Here is a 25502-nt window from a genome sequence, read left to right on the forward strand (position 1 = left end):
GTTAATGGCGTGCTGTAGGGCTCCGTACTCCACCCAAGCTCTCAACATAGGAGACCTTGCTTGTCACTACGGTTAGTTTTTCTGAGTTTCCATAGTCGTCTTTGGATATTCATCTGTTTCGTCTGCCTTTTCATCAAAGTCATTTGATCTAAAGTCCAAGTAAGTAAATCCGAGAGTGTCTTCGCTCTCACTACTTCTGTATTGATTCTTGGACTTGTAGTCACCGAATTAGGCTGGCTGTCATCCTTTATAGCGTTCCGTTTGCCTGGTTGTGGATTTGGATTTTGGGACATATTATCAGCATGGAGGACATCTTCGATTCTGGACAAGACTGTAAAGGCCAAGCTCTCCAATATCCTTGAACAGCTCTCTAGGAGAGCCTGCCCTACATCCTGTGATCCGAACAAGAAATCCTTAACAATAGTACATAACAACATTGAGGTTCTTAAACGAAGAGGGTCATTCCGACATGTTATTAAGTTTCTATCTAGATGCAGTTATGCACAATTACTTACCCGGTTGTATTGGATCTTGCTGATGTCTAGCGAAGATTGCGGCAGTCCCGGGAACCGATGTTTGATGATAAGTAAGATGGTCTCAGCTCTCTCCTCAAACTGTTCTCTCTCGAAGCTAACAGCAGAACCCCAAGTTGATTTTCCATCCTTTTGGATCATCTTCTTCTTCCATATGACTATAGATGCCTCAAGTCTATTCTTGAGGTCTAAAATCTTGTGCTCGGAAGATAAGTCCAAAGTGGAGAAAAATTGATCGGGATCAAAGAATTCAACAGTGATACTCTGATAAACCGCATCACCAAGACTAGCCCTCCCATTCTAACAAACCATGAATAAAGAGTGATCAGGAAGGGATTATCAAAGCAGATTTTGATGTTGTAATATTTGGAAAATTTTCAAGCTTTACCTTTGGGAGGGCTTCAATGTAGTTTTCAGGGACCTCCATCTCTGAAAGAACTTGAGCATTAATAGACATTGCTGCTTTAAGCACTTGAGTCACAGATTCCTTTTGGCTCTGCAGATTTTTTCTGCACTTATCCGAGAGTCCATCTTGGGGAACTTTAACAGTAGGCAGCCACCATTTATCATCTTTTCTCTTGTTTTTTCCTTTCTCGGAGTCCGGGGCATCTTTTGACAAATAATAGAATTCATTTTGGTCCTTGAAGTTATCTAGACTTTCCTGACCATTGTAAGTTATCATTAAATCAGGTACTAGTCTGTTGCTTAATTATAATAGCTCAAATTAGCTAAAGAAAACCATATATAAACGTATCTATATCCTTACGATCAGCATTGTATCAAGTTTCCGCAGGGCCGGAATGTTCATATGGAGATCTATTCGTTGCTTTGTGACCATTATCTGCAAAAACAAGAAGCGAAAGGAAAATGCATGCATATTGAAATTGTATATAGATATACTGCCTTATAATTGCTCCGACACAGGTAAAGAGAGGAACGAGAGATCAGATACCTCCATGTTTGCTCCATCCTTGCTCTTCTGTTGAGATGGAACAAGTTCAACAACATGATCAGCTACAGACAATAGCCAATCTATTTCTTTTTTCCACCTTGCTTTCCTGTCAGGTGTCATAGGCTCTAAGCGGGATTGTTCGCCGAACACGGAAGCTAAGGCCATTTGTGAACAAAAATCCAGACCAGTCAACATAAACTGATTCTCAAATCTCAATTAAGCTACCATATAGGAATAGGAGAGACTAATAGGTTTAAAGATGGAGGAAATACCGGCAAGGTTCGTAATGGCGTTCGACAGTGCTAAAGCTGATGAAACTCCCTTTCCTCCACCAGACATATCCTCACCTAAGAGTAATTTTGCAAACTTTTCCTTCATCTGTTCCATATCTGAATTAAAAATCATTGCAGAATTTTTACAACCAGCAAGCAATAAACTATTTGCAGGAACCAAGAGATACATATGTTATCCACTTGTACCATAAAAACACGTCAATGAGAACAATGGCAGTATATATATATATATATATATATGAAACTTGCCAGTTAATAGCTGTTTTTCTCTGATTTGGAAGGCAGCAATCAGTTCTTCCATGGTTAGATTCGTCTGGGGACACGTTTCTCTTGAAGGTTTCGATCCCTTATATAAAGGCGCCTCCTCAAATTTAGAAGCACAGTCAATGCTCATACTCTTTATATGTCTTGTTTAATTCTCACCTGTACCCTTGGAATTCAACAAATTAGACCAAGTATTGTGTTTTCCTTGAACCATGTTCAAGGCTTTTTGCTTTGGATTCCAACAAGAACTCGAGGCCAAGGAGTTCAACAAAAAATAAATATAAAAAAAAAAGATGATTCTTGGGGAATTTACAGTTTTGTTGGGTTTTTTTTCCCATTCATGAACAATGTTATTGAGAACACTGGGTGTGTGAGTTAAAAGGAGGGAACACATTTAGATAATTCTATATATGTTGAAGGCTCTAGTTTCATTTCATTTATCCATGGTGTATGAATTGGATGGTTCATTTTCGATTTCAGAGTCAAAAGCCTGCTAAAAAACAGGGAGGATTCAACAGAATGCAAGCATTCACATACACACATATATGTTGAGAATGATGAACGAGCAAAACTGTAGGTGTTTCCTTTCATATATAAAAAGAGAAAAACGAATCATCTTGTCCATTTCAATTTTCCTTTTGCTGTAGTTTTATTTTTCCTAAATCCTAACATACAAATTCTTCTTTTGGTCAATGTTGCAAGAAACTAAATAAATAGCAAAAGTCGAGATTCTTTATATACAGATTCTATAAATTGTTTTTAATTTCTAATTAAATCAAATCATTGTTGACCCATTGTACCCTGTAACAATTGGCTATTCTTATTAGGATTAAAATATAAAATAGTCTCTAAACTTTATAAGTTTGATTAAACTAGTTCTTGAACTTTAAAGGGTTCAATTAATCTTAAATTTGACAAGTTCAGTCAAATTACCCGTTGAACTTATTTCAAAGGTAAAATTAACTCATGCATGTGATACGTTTAGTTAAATATGTTTTCATTTCTTAAAGAAATTAGATTTATCCATAAGTAAAAGAAATTCAAAAGTCGTTTTTTTATTTGAAAATTTAGGATCATTTGGTTTTAGAAAAATGTATACTATTTTCTTTTTTATTTTCTTAAAAAATAGAAAATGTTATAGAAAACATATCTGGTCGTAAAATTAGAAAATGAAAATAATTGAAAATATAAATATATATATATATAAAAAGTTGTTTTCAATTTTTCGCTAAAATTGTTTTAGAAATTTAAAAATAAGGAAATATAATATCTATATTTTTAACTTAACTTACACATATTCAAATTATTCTAACAATAATTTTTTGATTTAATGGTATCTGAAACCCTCAAACTTTTACAAAAAAAATCAATATGGTCCCTGAACTTTTTTTACACTCAATATAGTCTTTAGATTGAAAATTTTAATAATTTAGTTTTGTAGTATTTTTATATTTAATGTATTGAATATCTTAATATTCATTTATATTTTATGTCTAAATTTAAATATTTTTTTAAAAATAATCAAATCTAGCTAAAAAAATCAATTAAGCATATCTAACGTATTATCGTTTATCGTGTACTATCATAATATTATCGTAAATTGTCACATCAATACTATAGATTATCATGTAAGTTTGTGAACTACCATATAAGCGTCGTGGCAGTCAACGTTTGATTCCGTTCTTCAAAGGATTAGGTTAATTTTTTTAGTGCAAAAAATGTACAATGACTACACTAATTATTTTTTTCTCAATAGTTTGAGGCTCTCGATTATCATTAAACATTTTTTTTTATTTTAATGTCACTTTTGTGTTCTCTTGCTTATAACAATATTTTTGTGTAATTTTAAAATTTAATTGATATCCAATACACAATAACATTATATTCTTATTGTAAACTAAAATATATTTTATGTTAATAAATTTCTTATCAACTTTATTTTTTTATATTTGCATAACTCACATGTTAAATTTATGTAATGAATTTTTTTAAATAATTTTAGTTTTATTTAGTTTTTTAACTATTTATTCACTTTTATATTCAAAAATTAAATATCAACTACATTTTTTCTATTTTATTTTAAATTTTAAGTTTTCATTTATTCACCAAACATGTTTGCTAATTTTTTAAAAAAATTGAAAGTGAAAGCTATTTGTTAAAAACAAAAATTAAAAATAATAAATAGAAAATATTTTTTTAAACCAACATACCCTTATTATTTTATAATTTTGCTTGGTACAACTCAAACACTCTAAGTCACAGACTCACAGTCATACATTCACACAGTACAAGCAGCTAATTCTTACTATTCAAAATAATGAGGGGTGGACACTCATAATAAATATTAGCGTAAGGTATCTATTTGGTCAATTACATATTTTTGTATTTTTATTTTGATCATTTATTTTAAAAAAGAGAGAGTTATGATTAATGTTAAATTTTATTTTTTTTATCATTAACAAGAAATTTTTTAACCTTATATTATATAATAACAGTTTTAATTATTTAATTATTTTTTCAAATTATATCTAACTTAAAATTTACTTCTATTTTAATCATCAATAATTTAATAACAATAATAATGTATCTTAATATAATACTAATTTTAATCTTAAAATTTGTATAGTCATCGTTAAGTTCTTTTTTTCTTCATCTTTATAATTAACAGTGACACTAACTTTGGTATTAGTCGCCGACCATCTATATTTATTGTTTTCCTTTACTTCATTATAGTGTATTTTATTTTTATTTTTTTACTTTTAATAATTATGTCTTTATGACACATCTTCTTCCGTCTTTATGACACGGTTTTTTCTAGTGGTGTTCAAAAGTACCAGGCCCGAACTACCCGATCTGCCAACCCGATGAAAAACTACCCGATCTGCCAACCCGATGAAAAACTACTGGGTATTTTAGAAGAAAACGCCCAATTTTTTGGGTTGGGTACCCGACACATTATTTTTGGCGGGTTTCTTGGCCGGGCTCAGGTCACAAAATTAACCTTAACCGAGTACCTTCCGACCTGTCAACCCGGTTTCCCTTTTTTATTTTACTTTTATTTTTATTTTTGAATTAGTTTTTTCATTTCTAATTTCAAAATTATTTCACCCTAACCTTCTAAATCTCTATTTTTTGAAATTATTTTACCTTAACATTTAATTATTTGTTAAATTATTTCTTTTAATCTCAAATTATTTTAAATTTAATTGTAATTTTATAATTTTATTTTATTTTAATATTATATAAGTTGAATTTATAATTTTTTTGTTTATGTTATGTATTATAATTTTTTAAGTTTTAAATTTTGTTTCTTTTCTATGTGAATTTTATATAAATTTAAAAAATAAAATAAAATGAATATTAACCGAGTACCCAACTCTTACAGGCTGGGCCACGGGTGACCCGAAAGTTTCAGGTACCCGGTATTTTGAGTACCGAAAATTCGGGTATCCAGATTTGAACACCCCTAGTTTTTACGGCTTTTATGACACGTTTTTTGTCATTTGACCGTTGTTTTCTTTTATCCTTTTCTTCAAGGTGAGATTTGACATCGCTACGACTGATCAATATAGCGCTTATTTGTTATCAAGTTGGTAGAGCACAAGGTTCTTAATCTTGAGGTCGTGGGATCAAATCCCACGGAGGACATTTCATAATTCGGAGGTCTCTTACGGAAGTTGCTCTCAACCTGATGTTGGAGGCAGCCTACTATCTTACCTCCCCTTACCCCATACATATGGGAAAAAGGGACAGCCATTTGTTATCATGTTAATATTCTCTGTTATGGTCTATTGAATTTGATTTGGATACGTGATTTACGTTCATAGATAGTATTTTCATGTCGTTCGATTCTAATTTACGGTTTATCTGTGGTCTTCCAATAGTTCTATCTTTTTTTTGGTTTATTTGTGGTTTGTTCGAATTTATTCCGTCAAATTTTATAACTTTTTCCTTGTATGGTTCTTATGTGATCTTAAGTGATATTTTTTATATTTAAAAAATATCATTTTTATATATTTAATTTATAATTGTCATCGTAAATATTTTTTTTTAATAAAATTAACGAATTATATGCCCACTAACTACCGCCCTCTTCACTTAGGCTTTTTGGGCTTTGAAATTCCACCTTAACATCTGTCACAGTTCAAACAACTATGCAATCCATTGGAGTCCTGATGGCTTGCCCCATGAACTATTACCTCGAACAACAACTCGAGAAGCGTTTCAAGCTCTTCAGGTTCTGGACAGTGCCGGACAAATCATTGTTCCTGGCTTCTCACAAAGACTCAATCCAGGCGGTGGTCGGAGACGCCTCTTCCGGTGCCGATGCTGAGCTGATCGAGGCTTTACCCAAGCTGGAGATTGTTGCCAGCTTCAGTGTAGGAATTGATAAGATAGATTTGGCAAAGTGTAAAGAAAAGGGCATCCGAGTTACCAACACCCCTGACGTTTTAACTGACGACGTGGCGGATTTGGCGATTGGGTTGATATTGGCGGTTTTGAGGAAGCTTTGTGAGAGTGATCGGTACGTGAGGAGTGGCAAGTGGAAGAAAGGGGACTATGTTTTGACCACTAAGGTTCGTTGAACTTTTTTTTTTGCATCATTGGGCAATTTGGGTTTATTTGATAATAAGTCTAACTCAGTTTGTAGAGCATAACGCTCTTAACTTTGTGGATCGAGTACCACTTAGGCAATTCATAACGGAGGTTCACCGAAACTGTTATTAACCTGTTGTGTAGCCTATTATCCTACCTCCACTTACCTCATTACATATGGTAATAGGGTCAACTATTTTTTTTATAATAAGTAGTTCGTTGAATTCTTTTCTATTTGTTGGTTTTTTATGTTTCAATGATTTTTAATGACATTAGCATTATCATTTCTGAACTGGTCTTAGATTCTGTCGAATGTGTTAATCGTTACTGTTATATGGTGCTTTTAGTTTCAGACCTCAGTAATTTTTAATGGCAAAGAGCTCATTTTGTTTTGAAATGGTACGGAGTTTTCTTTGTTTTGTTTGTTGCTTGAAGTGCATCTTGCGCTTTTCACTAGCGGGTTTCAGTGTTGTTATTATTGTTTTTTGTCTGAAATAGAATTTGATTTTAGAATGATGTTTTCCAAAATAATTTTATGCATGGAAGCACTGGAGGATGGTTGCATTTGCATACTTGTATAATTGAAAGTATATGTAAATATATATATATATATAGCTCCGCAGCAAAGTATTTTTCTTAGAATTGTTCTGCATTGAAAAGGTGCATTTGTCACAAATCCTATTTGGAGTTCGTAATGAATTCACTGCACATTTTGCATGCTGAGAAATAAAGATAGATGCTGGTCTCTTCATTCATGGTTTTAGATTGAATCTGTATATTTATATATCATAGAAGTTGTTTTCAGTTGTATACGGGCTCTGGGTCCAAAGAATCTGGGTACTGAAACCTTTCTTATACTACATTTAGTTTCAGATGCAACTGTATGCTTGTCATCTTGGTTGGTTGGTTGTTTCTCAAGCCTCGAGTAATTGCTTTGTGATGGCTGCATTAATTGATTTGGTGTCATTGACATCACAAATAATCTGTATTTTGCACTCGATGATCATACCCTGTGGAACTAATTTTCTCTCTTTGTATTTCAGCATTTATCAGTATATTACAGTAATTTTTAATGGCCTATACCGATTTATATGATGAACTAATGCTTTATTAAGGTATTCATATTGAAAAGGAAAAGTAACTTTGCGAATAATTCTTGTACTTGCCGTCTTCTTAAAATTGAGATAGATATGGCTTTCATCTCAAGTTTGCAGTTGATAGAAAACACTATTAAGTGTAAGTTTTATCAGCATACACTCATCACTTCAACATTTATAGTTCTTCAAATTGGATAATGTACTGTTTTATTCGTTTCAGTAGAACTGGGGAGCTAATAATCACAGTTCATATTCCCACGCAATTCTTGAATGATTGAGTGCTCACCTTTCTGCTTTTCAAGAGGTTTTAGTCAATCTTTCATGCCATTGGGATGATAAGTCTATAACTACTTTGACCATGCTTATACTAAAAACCATTTAGTTGATTTACATGCACAACTACAAGCACCTGTTCGAGAAGAGTGCGTCAGTGCATGCATATTGTGTTGTTGAATTTGCTTTTTGAGGTGCTTTGCTCACCTTTGAGTGGTTTCCTTCTCAACTTTTTTTTTTGATAGAAGTTGGAAGTCTCATTAAAAACTCCCTTCGTATTCGTCCACACACTAAGAAATATGTTAACGAACATTGGAAGGAAGAAAAGAGTACCTCATAGTTTATTAATAATAATAACCAATACATAAGAAAACACGGAATATCCTCCTATGGTGATATACACCATTACAACAAACACCTAAAACTCTCACAACCTCAACCAAAAACCACAATCGACAAATACCCTATTTCTAAGTTACACCTCCAGCATTTGGATAAAAAACAACTCAAAATAACATAACACAAAAAAACCAACCCCAACAACCATATAAACAAAATCAAAGCCACAATTGAGGAGACAAGATCTAATGAGAGTCGACTTTGTCAGGGACCCAAGAGTTTGGTTTGAATGAAGGCTCAATCTCATGCACCATGATTTTGAAGGAGTTGTCACTGACCTTCAATTTCAACGTCTCATTAATTCTCACATAAACCTTTGTGAGGACTTGAATTTTTGTCCGATCAAAAGATGATGGTGACTAACAGTTTTCGTCGATTGCTAATAAATAACCCCATTTATCTGCAATATTTTTGAAAGTATCCCAATTCCAAGCATGAAAAGGAACACCCTCGCAAACTAACCACACTCGACGACGCTCCACTACCAAACTCTCTAACCAAGCTTCGACTCTGAAGAACCACTTTGCCAGTGTCTCTGATTTATCGTTCTTCACACTTCTCAACGAAGTCGAGTCTTCGAAAACCATTAGAACTACATTTTCAGCAGCTCTCATTATCGAGAAACCAGTGAGGCCCTTGGCTTGTATTTGATTAGCAAGATTACTGATTTTGATAAAGTTCTTACACCACCCCACTAGACATTTACTCAATACGAGGAGTCTATCGTCGTCCACCACTTTCTCCAATAGGAATGACGAGGTTTGAATTTAGCGAACGAAACACCAATTTTGCTGCCGTCAATAAAAGAACCATTCATTTTTGAGATCGTTTTCCTTGCTTCTTCAATTGTTGCGAAGCGAATGAAACCAAAGCGAACTCTTTTTGAATTTCTTTTATTTGGAATAAAAGAATCAATTACCCGACCGTGGGTGCAAAATAAAGATCCAAGCCTCTTCCAATGGATATTCTCTGGTACATTTTCAATAAATAACGTGTAGCATCCAGACTTTTCATTACTGCACCCCTTTGTGGTGGACTCCTTGGTTCCATCGTGGACAACATTTGCGGCAGACTTTTCATCGCAACACCCAATTTTAACAGGCACATAAATACTTGGAGATACTATAGGAGCTGGATTTGACATTGGTAGTACTGGAGGAATAGGATAACATCATACTTGTCAAATGCATTAGAATCTGTAACTATTCCTCTTTTTAACAACTAGTTTCTTCTTTTCCATCACAATGTGCAAAAGGGACTTCAACTTGGCATAAAAAACCATTTCCTAAAGAGCATCCTTGGTAGCAACTGCAAAATTTGCATTTGAGAAGAGAGCGAAACCTTTAGGTTTTTCTCCCTTGTAGCTCACTTGTGAAGCTTCAAAACCTGGAAGCCATCTCAGTAAATTCTGCAGCTCTCTCTCTTTGACATCTTTAGGCAGACCCGTAATGAAGATAGTACGAACATCGTCATGATGAGAAGGGTGAGATGGCGGAGAAGACGCGGCTGCAGAGGGCGGAGGAGCTTGGACCGGAGGTTTCTGCTGGTTATAAGGGTGGATTCCAGCACCCGACATGTGATGAATGATTATTGAAGTTTAAATCTCAATGACTTGACGATCTTTCCTGGTCGCGCGCCCGGCGGAGGTGATGAAGAGATTCCGACAAGTAGATCTTGAGCCTGAGAAAAGGTGGAACTGTGGAGCCGTCCTTCAACGGAACCCTCAGAGATGGATTAGATCGGGAGATTGCAACTTGGCAGAACAATGGTGGGTTTTGTCGAAGAGGTCAAAGGCAGATTCACGGAGAACGGCAGTGAGTCTGGACACTAGGATAGATGGGTTTTGTTCGCGAGTGTACGGCGAGCCCGGTGGTATGACGGTGTCGAACACGGACGGCGGCGTTAATCGGTGAAAAACAGCGTTTAGATCTACGCCGATTGAAAGATTTTCTCGAAAATCTAATATCGAAAATGGAATCAGAGTGAGGAGACGATCTTCCTTGAGGAAAAACGGCGGCGAACGGATGACGGAGTGTGGCGGCGAACGGATGACGGTGGACGGCGATGAAGTTCATGTTAAACATGATGCAGTGGTAAAGATGTGCTGAAATGATGAATGATAACAAAATCACCTTGAACCAAGAGAGAAGCGGGAGCTTCTCTCACTAGGTTTGAAATTCAAAATTTTCATTTCCTTCTCAACTTTCAAAGTAGAGAAATTTTCGCTGAGAATATATTCTCGTCATACGATTAAAAATATGAAGGCTAATCTTTTGCTGTTTTAGATTGTGAAAAAGAAATTTTCTATTGAGCTTCGAATCTATATGTTTTGAAAATTTGGAAGAAGCTGTCTGGAACAATAGTGACTTTTTATAACCATTTTTTGGGTCTATTATATGCTTTCATCCTTTTGGTAAGAGATACATTGAGATTGAATTGAATCTATATTAAACTTGGTTCTTCTTGTATATACGTTACATTACATTAGATTCGATGGTACCAGATTAAAGGGTTTCCATCTTTTTCCTTTTTCACTTTGTTTTCCTTTTAATCATTTCAGTTCACTGGGAAAAAAGTTGGCATTCTCGGTCTGGGAAGGGTTGGCATGGCAATTGCAAAGAGAGCCGAAGCATTTTGCTGCCCTATTAGTTACCACTCGAGAACAGAGAAACCAGATATCAAATACAAATACTATCCGAGCGTTGTCGAGCTGGCTTCCCATTGTGATATCTTGGTTGTTTCTTGTCCCCTGACTAAGGAGACCCACCACATAATCAACAGGGAAATCATTGATGCATTAGGTCCAAAGGGAGTCCTCATCAACATTGGGAGAGGTCCTCACGTCGATGAACCTGAGCTGGTTTCTGCATTAGTTGAACGCCGTCTTGGAGGTGCGGGGCTTGACGTGTTTGAACACGAACCCAATGTACCGGAAGAGCTCTTCGGGCTTGATAATGCAGTGCTCGTACCTCATGTGGGAAGTGATACTGTGGAAACCTGCCAAGCTATGGCTGATCTTGTGATTGGGAACTTGGTGGCTCACTTTCAGAAGAAACCACTGTTAACTCCTGTGGTTTAATGGTGCTATATTAGTAGATTGCAAACTTCAGATTGCTGCTCTCATTTATATTTTCATGATTTTATGGACATTTTTGTAGATATTATATGTAGATGATTGTAAAACCTTCTTTCTATGGGCAAATATTTGTTGCAAGTTGAAACAGGAATAAAGTTTTAGCCATCTTTGGTTGATTCTTCATTCAAATTGAGTGAAAAGTATTTACTGATTGCATATTCGACCTAATGGTTACGCACTGGATCTCTCATAGAAATTCCAAATTCGATCCTTATTAAGACTATATATATATTCTTTAATTTTCCACATCAGCTGCCATTGTATGAAAATGGCCGTAATAAAAATAACATTAAAATTTATCTATTCCAATACAAAATTTTAAAAATTGATTGACCAAATTAAAAGCATTCTAAAAATCCAGGGACCCACAAGTATATCTTATTTTAAATTTAATTATAAAATACATAGATATTGGTTTGTCAAACGCTTTTTAAGGCCCAAATCAAGCAGAGCGTTGTGGACTTGTAGTTTTTGTTTTTATACCAAAAAACCCCCCTTATTTCAAAAATTTCCAACTTCCCTCTTAAATGGACCTTCTACGACGACGGGTTCATCTACAAACGCGAGAGGCGCCACCGCGTTCTCTCCCAACCAGCAGCGTTTCCGGCGGATCCCGAGGAAGAGGAGAATCGAAGGAGAGAGTGGAAGAGAAAGAATCTTTTCAGACTGAAGGAGAAGTACAATAAAGAGATCAAGCAGTGGGAGGATTTGAAGAACGCCTTGAATTCAATGCAAGAGAAGGCTTTAGGGTTTCAATTTAAACAGAAAGAAAGAAGAAAACTAGTGGAGACGGAAAAGGAAAAGGAAACGGCATCATTCTCATGGTCGGAGAACGTAGAAAAGGATAAGTAAGATAACCGTTTTGGCTCTATAGTTGATGAACTTCTTTAGCGGGTAAACTTTGGAATTAATTTTGTTACCCTTTTAATTTCTTTGTTGATAATATTTGCTAACTTTAATTAATTGATCAAAAACTAAATTACGTATTTACTATTCAATAAACGGAATGTTTATTAATTCTGGAGTTTTCTGCTAATTATGGGTTTCCTTGTAGGCAGAAGCTCAAGAAATGATAATTCGTGATGTTTGGAATTTGTGTGAAGCAATATGAAATGCAGGGGAGGAGCAACTGAAGCAATCTTATTTGGATCTCCATGTATGAGCATCGCCGCGTGACCTAATGGCATTGCTCTGTGATGTGTAAGAATACTTTTAGGATTGTTCTTGTCAATTAAAAAAATAGTTTGTCGATTAAAAAATGCACCTTTCATGAACCTTCACTCCCTACGCAGGCAAGAAATTGTGCAAAGGCCAAGTTTGAAAACTTGAAGCTTTTGTTGGCTTGTAGCAGTAACTATGTATTTTTCAAACTTTTATGCAAGTAATGCTCACTATATATAGCTTGTTAGTATGTTCTTTTTCGAGGAGAATTAGGAAATTTAGGACTCTAAACTTACTGAATATTATATTTTGTGTCATGATTACATGAATCAATCAAAATAAACTACAAGTTCAAAGTGTATGTTTTATGTTTAGTAGATTAAACATGCAAAATGGTGCTGAAATTCCTTTGACACTCAAGTTTGAATTCCATTCAAGAGGAAATAGTACCGGAAAACTTGTGAGTAGGAAGCACCATAGGGAAAATTTTGTCCTTCGGCCGGTGATTCTACAAGAACCAAGCCCATTAAGGTCGAGGAGGACGCCCTATCATGCATGCACCAATAAATCCCGGCACTTGAGTTTATATTTCGGGGGTTCCTGTTTGTGATGCCATACCTTTTTTTCTTTTTGCTTGTTTCCTCTTCCCACTTGTAAAGGTTGTAATTTCCTTCTTATTTTTTATGACTAAAAACTTGAATTTAATAATTTCATTAGACTAACTTTCACCATTCTAATATTTACCAAACTTTTACTTTATTTCTGATATTAGCGTTGACCGTTCCCGGCTTTAGAATTCAATTAATTCCATCCATAAAATTACTCAATTTTGGACTAATTTAATTCACATTAATTACAATAAAGATAAAAGGAAAGATATTAGAGAAAATAACCTCAGTGACCAAAAATGCCTTATAATATACGATTTTAATCAACTTTTTTTGGATTTGTCAAAATGACCAACTAAATCGCAATGCGATCGATAATTCGCAACGCGATCTCCGGTATCGCAAATCAGTTTCCATATTCGCAACGCGAACTTCGACTATCGCATTGCGATTTACATATTTGCATTGCGATAGTCGAAGTTCGCGTTGCGATAGTCTAAGTTCGCATTGCGATAGTCCAAGTTCGCGTTGCGATTTTCCAAATTCGTTGCGATAGTCGAAGTTAGCGTTGCGATTTATTCCAAGTTCGTTGCGATAGTCCAAAATCGCAACGACGGTATTGCATTTGTTTCTTAAGAATTTTCTCTAAAAAGATAGTATTCGCGCGGACGTGTCGAAGACACGTATTACCACGACCACGACCACGACCCGAGACGGACGGCGGCTGCGGCGGCGCGCGAGAGTCCCCCTTGTTCTCTATCACTCAACAAGGAAGTGGGAAAGCCAAGCCTTAAATACCATTCCCAATAGTGTTTCCAATACTATGTGGGATTGAGCATTACCAAAACTTGTTCCCAATACTATGTGGGATTGAGCCTTAAATAGTGATATTATTTTTGAATGTTTTGCTTAAAATTGCAATAATCGCGATTGATTGTAGATTGACTTTTAATTATGACATATTTAATCGTATAATACTAATGCAATTGGTTGCTGATTCAGTTGTTTTAAGGTGCATGGTTGTTAATTGTTTCCTGAATAATCACATTGTATTGGAAACAAGTGTTGGTAATGCTCAATCCCACATAGTATTGGAAACACTATTGAGAATAGTATTTAAGGCTTGACTTTCCCACTTCCTTATTGAGTGATAGAGAACAAGGGGGACTCTCGAGCGCCGCCGCCGTCTCGTCTCGTCTCGGGTCGGGTCGTGGTCGTGGTCGTGGTCGTGGTCGTGGTAATACGTGTCTTCGACACGTTCGCGCGAATACTATCTTTTTAGAGAAAATTCTTAAAAAACAAATGCAATACCACCAGTCGTTGCGATTTTGGACTATCGCAACTAATTTGGAATAAATCGCAACGTGAACTTCGCCTATTGCAACGAACTTGGACTATCGCAATGCGAATATGTAAATCGCAATGCGATAGTCGACTATCAACACGAACTTCGACTATCGCATTGCGATTTACATATTCGCATTGCGATAGTCCAAGTTCGCATTGCGATAGTCGAATATCGCATTGCGATTTACATATTCGCATTACGATTTACATAGTCGCGTTGCGATAGCCGAAGTTCGCGTTGCGATAGTCGAAGTTCGCGTTGCGATAGTCGAAGTTCGCACTGCGATAGTCGACTATCGCATTGTGATTTACATATTCACATTGCGATAGTCCAAGTTCGCATTGCGACAGTCGAAGTTCGCATTGCGATAGTCGAAGTTCGCATTGCGATAGTCGAAGTTCGTGTTACGAATCTGGAAACTGATTTGCGATATCAGAGATCGCATTGCGAATTATCGATCGCATTACGATTTAGTTGGTCATTTTGACAAATCCAAAAAAAGTTAATTAAAATCATATATTATAAGACATTTTTGATCAATAAGGTTATTTTCTCAAGATATTAAGGCCAACCAGTTCATTTTTGCCTGACAAAATTGTTTACGATAGCAGATCTGTCCTCAAATTAAAGCTTGTTTCTTATTAGGGAAGGGAAAAAATCTATAAAAAAAAAAGTCAGAAAAACAAAAATATCTCTTCCACCACAGATCTGATCCGAAACTCTCAGATATCTTTACCTCCATTGCGGAATTCTCAAGAACCCTCCTTTGAAACCTAAACACCATGCTTTTATCCAAAAATCCCACTTCAAAATTCCTTCTTACTCTTACCTTTGTCCTAATACTCTCTTTTCCAATAAACACCAATTCCTCTGATCCCACCAGCTCTGAAAATGATTCTGATGAACTTGAACAGCTTTTAGCCCTGGATGAACAAGAAGATCAGCTACAACAAGACCAAGAGTCTATCAGTAGATTTTCGGAAGCAGAGGTGCTAAGTAAAGCACAAAGGATAGTCCTTGAACTCAACAGTGATAATTCCAAGAGGGTTATTGATGAGAACGAGTTTGTTATGCTTTTGGGGTGTGCTCCTTGGTGTGTTAGGAGTGCTGAGCTTATGCCTCACTTCGCTGAAGCTGCTACTTCGTTGAAAGCATTGGGAAGTCCCATTGTGATAATAAAATTAAAAAATTTATCAAAAAAAACTTCAAAAATTTATTATTCGACTAAGATTAAAAATCTCAAACAAATTAAATATCTCAAAATTATTCAATCAATAGAAAGTTAATCTTGTACAATACTCCTTGTTCACTCTATTTATCTCATTAAACTTGCCGTTTTGTCCATTTTGATGTTTTTTTTATAATTTTAACTTTGTATTATTTAATATTTATTATTAATAGAAAATAAAGAAATATATTTTAAAAATTCTTGAATCAGTGGGTGAGTCTAGTTTCAGTTCTGTTTATCTCATTAAACTTGCCGTTTGTCCATTTTGATGTTTTTTTTTATAATTTTAACTTTGTATTATTTAATATTTATTATTAATAGAAAATAAAGAAATATATATTTTGATGTTTTTTTTATAATTTTAACTTTGTATTATTTAATATTTATTATTAATAGAAAATAAAGAAATATATATTTTAAAAATTCTTGAATCAGTGGGTGAGTCTAGTTTCAGTTCTGTTTCAGATCATAACTACATTTACAAACATTCTCTTTTTTCTTAATCACTTTGATGCCGAGTGAGACTGCAATTCTAGACTTCTGGATCTTTCAAATTCACATTTTTTATCCTTTGTTTTGATATATCTTTTACTACGCTGCCATCTTCTGAGGTGCATGGCTAATGTATAACATTGTCTTCTAGTGTCTCAACTTTGCTAATGCACATGGGAATGTAATCATCATGATGTTTTTGCAGGGATCGGATTATGAAGCATTTGTAAAAGCAGCAACGACTGACAATGAAAACCAGTTTTCTGAAACAAACAACATTGAGGTTGCTAAAGTTCTCTACCCTGATATTATAGCTACTAATTTCCTTGGGATTGTTAAAAATGAACCGGAAAGGCACACTGCTTATGGTGAGTTCATAATCTGGAAAAATTTCTTCTTGTGAATGGTTCGTGAGTTTTTACTTTCTACTTTTGGGTCTCCTACCTTTGAGTGGTTCATTTGTGAATATGCAAATTATTTTTACTTTGAAATCTATTATCAGTGATTATCAGGAGTAAGAGCGCATGAGACTGTTTAATAAACTTATGACTAATGACTTCCTTTGTTCTTGCCTTATTTCATTTTATTTTTGTTTGAATATCCAGTGTACCAGAATCATTGACGAGATTAATAACATAGCTGTCTGGTTTTACAGATGGTACCTTTGAGATGGAGAACATTTTGCAGTTTCTGGACTACAACAAGTTTCCATTGGTTACTAAATTGACTGAACTAAATTCTGTCAGAGTTTACTCCAGTCCTGTCAAGCTTCAGGTTTTCAAGCTTCTCGTCATTATCTTTGGTTGTTTATTGCGTTCATGGTTTCCATTTTCTTTTCCTTTCTCTATATAACTATTTCATATTTCTTTTCCAAATACAAACTTATTGAAATCATTGGTATATCAGTCAAGATATTGATTGCCGATGTAAATTGACTGTAGAGTTCTTAGGTTTTGCACAGTGATTGAAAATTTCCCCAATGTATGTGAAAAATTTTGTTTACGATTTGGTTGGTGTTACTACATCATTTACCCTGATGAGTTGATTTGGGTGTAAGTGGAACAATTCCTGTCATTGAATTTTGTTAACTAATAAATAATCTACCAAAACTAATGTGCTGGGAAATAAATTAAGATGAGACAATAAAACAGAAGTCAATGTGGGTCAACTTTCTGATATGTACCCTTTATTTTATCTTTTTCTTTTCCTTACACGGTTATATATTTTAGCCTCCACAGTTGCATAAAGTTTTCATCGTTTCTCTTGGAAACTATAGTAGTATTGTCAAATTTACCTTTACTTATCCATCAGGTTTATTTCTTTGCAAAAGCTGATGATTTCAACACTCTTCTTGAGCCTCTTCAATACGTTGCAAGAAAGTTCATAACAAAGGTATTTAGATTAAGTACTTGACAGTCTGATATTTGGTGCAAATAGCTTCATACTTTCCTTTCTTATGGTGCAGATAATGTTTATTTATATTGGCATCACTGATGAAAACCTTGCAAAGCCCTTCTTGACCTTGTTTGGGCTTGAGGAATCAAAGAACACTTTGGTGAGCTTTACTTTATTTTAAATGATAATGTTTTAACTACTAATGTATCTATTTTTTCTAGTTTGATTGAATCTAAAATTGATGCATTTTTTTTCTATTTGCCTGATAGGTGACAGCATTTAATAACAAAGGCAGCTCAAAGTACTTGTTGCAGTCCGATCCAACCCCAAGCAACATTGAAGTAACAATTCAGCTCAATAGAATTAGTATTTTACCTTTAAGGAAATATCTATTCAGAAAACTAATATGGTGTTCTGAATTGGCTTTTACAGGAATTTTGCTTGGGGCTTTAGGATGGTTCTATCTCAACATACTTTAAATCACAGCCAATGCCAGATAATGTGAGGTTCAATTTATGTTCTCTCATTTCTCTTACATAATGCTTGGTGGATATTATTCAAGCTCAGCTGCTTTGTCATTGCTGTCTTCTGTTTGAAACTGTAACTTCTTTCAGAATCTGCACATATGGTTTTCAGTGTCTTTTTCAATAATTTTTATTCCTACAATTTTGACATTCATTGAATGTTGTAGTTCTATAATCCTGTCATTTCTTTTGAAAGTTGACGAAATGATAAAAAAAAAAAAAAGGTAAGTGTCATCATTTGCATCATGACAATGCAGAGAAGTTCCTTTCTCTGCACATCGAAAAGATATCTTCGATCTGAGCAGTTGAAATGTGAATTTAATGTTTATTATAATTTATCCGACTCCTAACAAACTTTTGTATTGTGAAATTTGTAGAATAATGCAAGTTTACTAGCTGTCGTGGGAAAGACATTTGATGACTTGGTGTTGAACAGTCCCAAGAATGTTCTTTTAGAGGTATCAATCTTTTGGACCTTCCATGCTTTTTTAGTATATGCCAATGAGATGTGCAGGCTAATTAACCCCATCAGAGCTGCATCTGAAAATACAGGATAACTGGATTCACTGTTCTTATATATTTAGATACACGATAAGATTGATGGTAGTAGTTTGCTCCATTTTAACTATATCACCTGCTATATATTAATTTAAATCAAGAGTCGAGAAGTATGCTGTTATATACGCTTAACTTCAAAAAGGTCTTATTCCATTGTTACAAAGCAGGTATATACACCATGGTGCATCAATTGTGAGACCACAAGCAAGCAGGTTCAGAAATTGGCCAAGCATTTTAAAGGCTTGGACAATCTAGTTTTTGCAAAGATCGATGCTTCTGCTAATGAACATCCAAAACTTCAGGTATGCTGTTTTAAGCAATCAGTCAGCTTTCTACACCTTAATACTAAATTTACTCTTGACTTTCTTCCAATAGATAACTTGATTGCCGATCGAGAGTCAATTACCTTGTTCAGCATTATTTTTTTGCATGCGTTTCTACCAACCAGACTGAAACTCCTAAACGATACTTGTGTATTATGTAAATACCCTTCATGCTTTTCTAATAAGATTGTTCTTTTTTCTGGGTATGTTAGCTCTCATATAGTTCATGATTCTCAGTTCGAGTGTCACTAGAAAACCAAGGAAGCACGTTGATCACCTATGGAATCCTTCAACTTGGATTACACATTTGATGACTGCAAGGTGATTCATACTGTCATTGTTTTGTTTCAGGTCGATGACTACCCGTCGCTTTTTTTATACAAAGCCGGTGATAAAGACAATCCGGTAATCATTATAACAGTATTCACTCCATTTTTTGTGTATCTGACTTGTTTAGCACTATCTGAGCATCTGACATAGCGATCCATTTCTTGCTTTGCAGATCAAACTTTCAACAAAATCTGGTTCAAAAGAACTAGCAGCCTTCATTATCAAACAAGTGAAATCCAAAGATCAAGCGGCCAAAGATGAACTATAGGAAATCTATGGTCTAGAATACCTAAAAACAATTATGGCTGCCCACAAGGCCTCCCAAAAATATAGGGGGAAAAGGGGGCTTTTACCAAAGTTTTTCAACTCCCTTTGATATATGTTTTGCTTTGTTAACGGTAGTCCATAAAATTTTTAGGTCCAGAAATTCTTCCATATGTATTAAGGGTGTTGGGAAATTTGAAAACTTGTAATTTGGCCCTATTGTTATAGTAACAAGCCAACAAAGAACAAAGCTCGAGTTTTATTTTAATTTTTAGCGATTGAAGCCTTTATATGATTCTCGGTATATATATGGGTTAGGATCCACTTAGACATAGTGTAAAACTAAACATTTTACACCATTTTAGGATCGTTAGATGAGGGAAATAAGCTGAGATTAACTCTCTTTTTTTTCGAGTGAATATTTTCTCATTTTTTATTTTTAATCTCAACTTTCGATTTTTTATTATTCAACGATCGTAAAAAGGTACAATATTTTTTTAGTTTTACACTATGTAATTAGATCCTAGCCCTATATATATATATATATTTAAAAGTAAAATAGAAATTATGTTGGTGTAATGAGATAATGAAAATTGTTATAAAATAAGACAACAAATTCAGCACTTGTCAATTTGAAATATCGACTATTTCAAGGTGGAGAACCGAGGGTCTAATACAATGAAAGGTAAGCCTTGTGACAAATAAGTTGAGGGAGAGTATTGGTGGGAATTATAGTCCAACACATGCGCTCTGTTGCAGTTCATGTTAAGGGCTGATAGGAGCAAATATCATATACTCGTATTTTTCAATCATCTCAGCAATAATGCCTAACCCACGGGATAGGAGTAAATTTCTAGAGCAAACTTGACAGTTACATAAACATCCATTACTTTCATTCATAACAAAGATCAAACAACAAAGTTTCTACAAATGTCTCTCTTAAGAACATTCTATTCAAAGCCTTTTAAGAATAATTTATGTTATTAACTCTTCCTGTTTCAGTTTCGCAATGAATACAATGCCTCGCCATACCCATTTTCAACCAGAATTGTTATTTCATTCACCCTGTTTCAACTTCAACAGTAAAAGATTGATTCGTTCAAAAAAAATCCCTACACATTCTGGGAAACAGAACGAGGATATATCAAATTATTTTGCAACTTGAATCAGCTGACTTGACCACAATATTTGTCTACAAGTGCAGACAGATAATAAGATGTGAAACACCATGTCTAAAAAATTTCAACCATCTTAAAACATGATAAGGGCATCCGTAACCAAAACCAGAAGATACATAAACTTGATCCCAAAAAATATAAGTATAATTTAAGGGCCAAACATCAATAGCTTTGTTAATCCTTGCTCAAAATTTTAACTCCATAAAAATAAACTAAAAACAACTTAAAGCATTTCATTGTAGTAACACTCCTCGGGTAAAGTTCTCATAAAACTTTTCCTTACAGAGCAGCTCGATCCTTCATAATACCTTAAGCAGAAGCTGCTGCAACCTTCTTCATCGGTGCTGCTTCAGTACCTAGACCATGATCGAACACAAAATTTGAAAAATACTAACACAGAGAATACTCCAAATAGAACTGATCAGGGTTTTAAAAAACGGTCCGCGACTGTTATTTTGGCCGCGATATAGCGGTTTCGCCGCCGTCCGAGTTACCCGCGACGGCCGCAATAGCGTCCGCGACGGCCGCAATCACGGTAAATCCGAAATAACCGAAAACGCGACCGCAACCGCGATTTGAAACACTGGAACTGATTATGTTCATGATGCAAAGGTACTTCAAATTTATAAGGCAATGAACATAAAAAGTTAAAAGGTAGCTACCTTCTCTGAAGCCAGTCTTGAACCTGAAAGGAATATGGCCAAGACACCTCATCCTACCAGTTCCAGTGTCTTTCTTCTGATTGCCTTCACACTCCAGTTATCGGAACCCCACTATAAAAAAAACTCCTCTCAGTCCTCAGATTTAAGGATTAACACCAAATTACAATCCATTCACACTGCTCACACAATTTCATACAAGCAAATTACCACATGATCATTCGAATAACTTCAAATAACTAATAGTATTAGCATATTTCATGCAACATTAAAACTAACAAATAGATATAGCACAACATTTGCTTACGAGTATACGGCACAAGTTCATACTTTTATAAAGAAACAAACCCAAACAATCAATCGAAGAAAACCAGGTGCAGAAGGAGACTCAGTAACAAAGTAAACAACAAAAACTAAAGTTCTAGACATCAAAGAAAAAGTGATGGGAAACTTACATGTCCTCTTACGAGCAGCAGGGAAAGCAAAGGCAGAACAACGGTTCTTCTGGCGATGGAAGCTACGGCGGATACAGGGTGTGAGTCTTATTCCTTCTTTTACCAAAACTCCCTGTTCCCTTTCCCTGCGCATTACCATTTTCATTTTGTTTTCAACTATCCAAACAGATCAGCTGCTGTAAAAAGAGAAGAGAAGAGTGCTCATTGGTTATTTTACCATTGGAGCTGACGCAGAGAAACCCTAAGTGGCTCTGTAGAAAGAGAGCGGCTGAGAAGATACGGTTTCTAGCAAAACCAGTCGGTAGCAGAAGAGAAGACACACTTAAGGTAGAGAAGTGGCACACTTGGACTTTAATGGGCCCTTGAGTATACTTTTGGTCCTAAACTAAAACCCAATAGTTAGCTTGGATTGGGCCAAGATGAATAAATGATTGCTCAAGATATAGGTTAATTTAACCAAATATCACTGTAAAAAAATTAAATGCCAAAAAACAATTCTATTCTAAATTAATTATTGAAACAATACCATCCAATTAAAGTATAATTTAAATCTGTCAAAAATGTGTTTAGTCGATCAATAGATCGTATACCAGTAGTTATAAAAAAAATTTTGTTTAGTCAAGTATACTTTTAAAATCTTGGATAAAATCTCAAAATAGAATAAAGTATATACACTTTGAACATACAATATTAATTGTTTGGGTTCGATTAACTAAGCAAAATATAATATTTCACAAATTTCTTTTAAAAGAGTCAAAAAATCTCTCCACAGATATATGGATAAGATGCTCTAAAGTAATAAATTGGTAAGTGTTATTGCTAAGTATTAAATGATTGCTCTTTTAATTGATTGATCTGTCTTAGGTAGAGCAATTCAACACATAAATGATCTGTATGCTGCAATTTAATTTATTGAAAACATGTTCTGCAACAGATTCTTCGGAAAGATCATCTTGTTTCTGCAAATTCATTATTATGGTCAAATTTGTAAGATATTCGATCAGTTGTTCGGATTCAATAAAGATTGGGATAAGAAAGCAGAACACATTGTATTACACACAATTCATATTCGTGGAACCATTTAGATTTTCAAACAGTTCTGGATTTGAATTTATCAGGTAATGGTGAAAGACATGTCACAAATAGAATAATGGTCTCGCAGCTCTTGCCCCATCTGCTGTGATGCTGTTATTGGTTAGGCTTATCTTTTTGTCAAACTATATGTAAAACAAAGGCTCAAGCTCCCTGTTTTAGGTTGGTGGAAAAACTTTATTGTAGTCAGGGTTTCAAGTCTCGGTCGTGTTTTCGGTCATTTCGAATTTATCGTGATTGTAACCGTCGCTGGCACTATTGCGGCTGTCTAGGGCGCTATTAGGCGCTATTGCGAGTGTAGCGGGTAACTCGAACGGCAGCGAAACCGCTATTTCGCGGGTGATATCATGTTTTCACAATGGCAATTGTGAGAAAGTAACTTAACCATGCAAGCATCGACATGCACCTTATCTTCACATTAATATCAGCAACCGAGTTTTGGGTCCCTTAGATGTCATCCCTCAGGACTTATGAGGACCATTTTAGACTTTTTATTATTCGGAGTTATCGAATATAGATATATTTCTAATACGATTATATTCAACAAAAAGAGAAAGAACCAGCAATGTTCCATTTATGGGTCCGTTAGGTCATCATTGCTTACAAAAAAGTAGCAGTAGTAAATATGGATCATATCACCCAACCAATAATTGCCTCTTGCTTTGAATCATAATCTATAGCACGACACTTTACGCAACAAAGAGTCAAAAACAAAAACATTTGTTATGATTAGATTCCTAAGATCTCAATTTCTTCAATCTTTTTGCCCCAACTATGTTAGGGTTAAGGAGAAAAGTAAGGAAAAGTGCAAGCAACAAGGAACAATATTGCACTTTCGGCTTCGTTAACTTTGTCTTATGTTACTCGAATTCTTCATTTTTATTTGAAGTATCCGTATCCAATATAAATTTCAACATGCGTATATGATAAAAGTAAAAAAAAAATAGCAGTGTTGACACATAACCGAGTAATATAAGCTATGTTAGCGGGTAAACTTTAAGAAACATCTCTTGTCTCAATCTATCTTACCTGTATATTGGACACACCAGTTGGGGACGAAGCAGAAGATTAGAGCTGTGTCTTTAGTTGCAGATAGGAACACCAAAGAGATTAACAAGCCTCTCCATAAAAACCCTACTGGCAATTGGCAAACAATGCCAGTGATGGAATCCATACAAAAGACCAAGAACTTGTCCCACAAGTCAGTTGACAACCTTAAATCTTTCGTCTCTGTAGGATACCAAAAGCTATGCAAACCAACCCTCCCAGACCCCTTCCCTTGCAGTGGTTGTAGCAGGAAGAAAGACCAGAAAGATCGATCCTTGGCGGAGGCGGACTTTAGCTACAACTGGGAAGTTGGTCTCGAGAAATCAAAGATGACGAACAACGATGCGATCGTTGCTACGTCGATGGCAGAAGAAATGAGGGACGAAGAGGAATGTGGTGGGAGCTTAATGAACTTTTCAGATATGAGTCCGCAGAAGAAGGTAAAGGAAACTGGAGGGAAAGAGGAAAAAAAGAAAGTGGGAAGCTCAAAGCTGAGTAAAGGGGAGGAAGGGTACTACTACAAGAGAAATGGAGATGGGAGTTATGCATTGGCTCAAAAGATGAAAGAACTGGAGATGATGGATGTTGGTGATATGGAACATGTATTGGATGTGGAAGAAGCACTTCATTATTATTCTCGGCTTAAAAGTCCGGTCTACCTTTCGATCGTCGACAGGTTCTTCATGGATATGTACTCTGAATTCTATCTTCCACAGGCCTCTGCCAGCATCAACAGGTCGAAGCGAAGATCCGGTTCGATTCGGTTGTAGATCCATGTCTCCGCATCAACCTGTTTTCTTATCTAAATACCTTTTCTTCTCTCTGTTGTGTGTGTGGTCGCATGTCTGAATTCCTCTGTTTTTAATTGCTATAATTTGCTTGAGCATCCATTGTTATCAGTAAAACATAGAAGTTTCATATCAAGATTAAAGAAATGTATATTTGCATGTATTTTCGTACAATATTATCAAATATTTCTTTGAATAAACTTTGCTTGAATCACAGATATCGATTGTTTGAGCCATTAGATCAATCTGCACCTTCTGGCATCAAATCTCAAGTGTGATGAGAGATGATGTCTCTGGATTCCAGTTTGAAAGAGAATGTTTTAGGGGTCATACTTACCTGCGGTGCATTACTCTCCATGACGGACAAAATTCACCACATCAAATCTAAATACAAAATATTTTAAATATGATTATGATATGGGAAAATATACAAATACAAAATAGATAAATTAATGTATAAAATTAACAATAGATTTGTTTATGAAACTCCTATTTACTTCTTACATATT

General features: G+C 35.1%; 2 protein-coding genes and 4 pseudogenes across 2 annotated transcripts; 4 read left to right on the forward strand and 2 right to left on the reverse strand.

Moving 5' to 3' along the window:
- Position 1: 1 nt before the first annotated feature.
- Positions 2–2256, reverse strand: LOC120133309 (annotated as a pseudogene).
- A 3914-nt stretch (positions 2257–6170) lies between these two features.
- On the forward strand, positions 6171–11618 carry LOC120133308 (glyoxylate/hydroxypyruvate/pyruvate reductase 2KGR-like). The gene is made up of 2 exons (XM_039149913.1): positions 6171–6619; positions 10968–11618. The coding sequence occupies exons 1-2, from the start codon at positions 6197–6199 to the stop codon at positions 11484–11486; spliced, it is 942 nt and encodes a 313-aa protein (XP_039005844.1). The 5' UTR covers positions 6171–6196; the 3' UTR covers positions 11487–11618.
- A 193-nt stretch (positions 11619–11811) lies between these two features.
- Positions 11812–12747, forward strand: LOC120133274 (annotated as a pseudogene).
- Positions 12748–15327: 2580 nt separating this feature from the next.
- On the forward strand, positions 15328–19944 carry LOC120133275 (annotated as a pseudogene).
- Positions 19945–21048: 1104 nt separating this feature from the next.
- Positions 21049–22373, reverse strand: LOC120133343 (annotated as a pseudogene).
- Positions 22374–24126: 1753 nt separating this feature from the next.
- LOC120133341 lies at positions 24127–25193 on the forward strand. Its single transcript, XM_039149948.1, has one exon. It carries the CDS (start codon positions 24313–24315, stop codon positions 24973–24975), a length of 663 nt encoding a protein of 220 aa, XP_039005879.1. The 5' UTR covers positions 24127–24312; the 3' UTR covers positions 24976–25193.
- Positions 25194–25502: the final 309 nt, after the last annotated feature.

The sequence above is a fragment of the Hibiscus syriacus genome, unplaced genomic scaffold, assembly GCF_006381635.1.
Source record: "Hibiscus syriacus cultivar Baekdansim isolate YM2019G1 unplaced genomic scaffold, ASM638163v2 tig00110578_pilon, whole genome shotgun sequence".
Classification (NCBI taxonomy): Eukaryota; Viridiplantae; Streptophyta; class Magnoliopsida; order Malvales; family Malvaceae; genus Hibiscus; species Hibiscus syriacus.